At 47.1% G+C, this 2,724-nt stretch overlaps 1 protein-coding gene across 1 annotated transcript in view; it reads left to right on the plus strand.

Annotated features, from left to right (window-relative positions):
* LOC128881956 (uncharacterized) overlaps window positions 1–1,665 on the plus strand; it is a 9,034-nt gene extending 7,369 nt beyond the window's left edge. Inside the window, exon 2 of the mRNA XM_054133430.1 lies at window positions 130–1,665. Coding sequence (XP_053989405.1) covers window positions 130–1,209 — 1,080 coding nt within the window. The 3' untranslated portion in view covers window positions 1,210–1,665. The remainder of the gene's footprint in view (window positions 1–129) is intronic.
* Window positions 1,666–2,724: the final 1,059 nt, after the last annotated feature.

Here is a 2,724-nt window from a genome sequence, read left to right on the forward strand (position 1 = left end):
TTCCAACTGAATGCTCCATTTGCTCCAAGAGTTCTCCTGGTACCTGGAACCGTTGCTCGGGTTCTCTGTGCAATCCTTCGCCTTCGCCTTCTCCTTATTTTGATACCAACGATGATGGCACGGCTCTAGAAACTAGCTTACATCTCTTTCCTCTTCAACGTCGCCAGGCTCCATTCTCCGCCTCTAACCGACCTCCCATGGTCTTTTCGCAACAGCAAAGCTCCGTCGCCGGCGGCGTTCCAGGTGGAGAGGAACCCCAAGTCCCAATCGAGCGTCCCGAGAGAGGCTAGACAGAGGTCGCCGGAGAGCGCGAGGAGGTCCTCCGGGTCGCTGCCATTCGTCGCTGCAGCGTTTACAGGTTTCGCTGGGAGGGCCGCGTCGCCGACGCCTTCGGTCTCCCCGACGCCGTCGTCCGCGTCTCAGTCGTCGGTGCCGTCCTGCCGTAGCAAGAAATCCGAGCAGCAGGATGGCGGGAGACGGTACAAGGAGGAGCTGGACCACGAGCAGGGCAATTCGGACGCTGTCGGTCGAGTGTCGCCTGCCATCGCGAGCCAGGGTCGCGAGAGGAGCGTGGAGGTCCTGGCCGTCGCGGAGAACGATCGAGCCAAGTCGTCGAAGAGGAGAGGCCGAGGAGGAGAGAGCTCTTCCAGCGGCGTGTCGTCGGTGGTGTACGACGTGGCCTGCTGCGACGGACCGGTCAAGTTCCACCGCGTTCTGAACGAGAATTACTCCAACCCGGCGCAACGTCTCCAGAGGTCGTGCTTCGAGCCCGAGAACGACGAGAACGGGAGGCCTCAGGCCGCCAGGATGGCCGGAGAACCCGCGGAGTCCGAGGCCAACGCCGGCACCGAGAGCTACACCTGCAGCTACTGCAGGCACACCTTCAAATCTCAGTACTGCTACAGGAAGCACACCAAGAGGCACCTGCTGCCCACCAGGCCCAACGAGTCGCCGGGGAACAACGCGCAACGCCAGGACGTGCGGCGCGCCAGAAGGGAGGTGCGGCTGCTGGACCTGAACGTTCAGTACTATCCCTGCAAGATCTGCGGCTGCAAGTTCCCCAGCTACTACTTCGTCCACAAACACAGGAAGCTCTGTCACGCCAACGCGGAGGAGAGGCAGCAAGCTGAGGAAAGACAGCGAGCCGAGGACACCAACGCGCCAGCCGAGGACCGAGAGGCCACTTCGATCACCAACGACAGGAAATGAAGAATATATATCTTTCTCTCAAAGTTTCACGAGGTACAAGGTCGTACAAAGTCGTACACTCTCGGGCCGTGGAGGAGAGACACCGATATCAAGAGAAAGACACTGCTCTGTCGACGATTCAACCGTTGAAATATATTTCAGAGTTATAAACGCTGTGAAATTCGAGTATAATTAAAGTGCAATGAACCGAAACGGTGTTTTTTTTTCTGCGTCAAGTGATCGATTCTGAGTCATTCGAAAGCTGTTGCGTAGACAGGAAATAGGATTTGAAGAAAAAAACACCTGTACCGAAAACCGAGGCGGCCGGGACTCGAACCCGGGACCCTCGGACTACCAGTCCAACGCTCTACCGTCGGGCTAGTTCTCGTTCACGCTTACTCTCTCGTTCGTTCGCATATATCTCTGTCGTGTAAGTCCACCGAAAAGTTCAGTTTTTAGAACACACGAAATAATAAATACCGTGGATAAATTTTGTTGTTGTTTCGTTGTTATATCATTTTTACTATTATTCGTGACGCCTCGTCAGCGTGATTAAAATTTCTACGTCATTTTTAACGAATACACGCATAGTTGCTGCTACTTCTACTAATATTTCGTCCTCATCGATTATTAACCCTTAAAAGGACGATTTTTTTTTCCTAGTTGTCAAAATTACAAAAAAATAAAAGGTCAATTTTATCCGTGACGTTTAGTATGTTGTTTAAAAACAACATTGTCCGTTTAAGGGTTAAGAGTGATTAATTTTCGGCACAATTTGTTACGCTCTCCATAAAAAGTGTAGACAAATTATAGGAGCGACCCTGAATCGTACTATAAATTTGTATCCAAGTGCGGCACGGTACGGCACGCGTTCGATCAACGACTACGTTAATTTGTGTAATTACTTACCGAGTTAATCTAGAAACGTGTTAAAACATGCAAAATGGAATACCGATATCGGAGATCGACGAAATTCAAAATACAAAGCGAGTGTCCATTAAATAATAAATTAACTCAAACTATGGTCTGTTATTATAACAAAAGCAAATCCTGTTTATCTCTCACCTTTTACAACCACACAAAACTGTGAATAGATATTTCAGAAACGAAGGTGAGATATTTCAGAGATGAAGGTGAGATATTTCAGAAATGAAGGTGAGACATTTCAGAAATGAATTTCAGAAATTCTTTGACCAAGTATTTTCACCCTGAAAATTGTTTAAAGCCTAACCAACGAACAGTTACGTTAATAGGATCCCTTTAACTATGTTTTAAAAAATATTTTTAACTTATTAAACCGAAGAGTATTAAATATTCAAGTGATCAGACTCGCTTGTTTGTTAACCCTTAAATGGACAATGTTGTTTTTAAACAACATACTAAACATCACAGATAAAATTGATGAATGTAGTTTATAAACGACACTCACATTATTGCAAAAAAAAGTATAGTAAATTCACGTCTAGATTTGTTTACTTATTTTTCCTAGACAGTGATACATGTCTATTACACAAATATATTTCTTTTAAACGTGAA

This window comes from Hylaeus volcanicus, chromosome 9 (genome assembly GCF_026283585.1).
Source record: "Hylaeus volcanicus isolate JK05 chromosome 9, UHH_iyHylVolc1.0_haploid, whole genome shotgun sequence".
Lineage (NCBI taxonomy): Eukaryota > Metazoa > Arthropoda > Insecta > Hymenoptera > Colletidae > Hylaeus > Hylaeus volcanicus.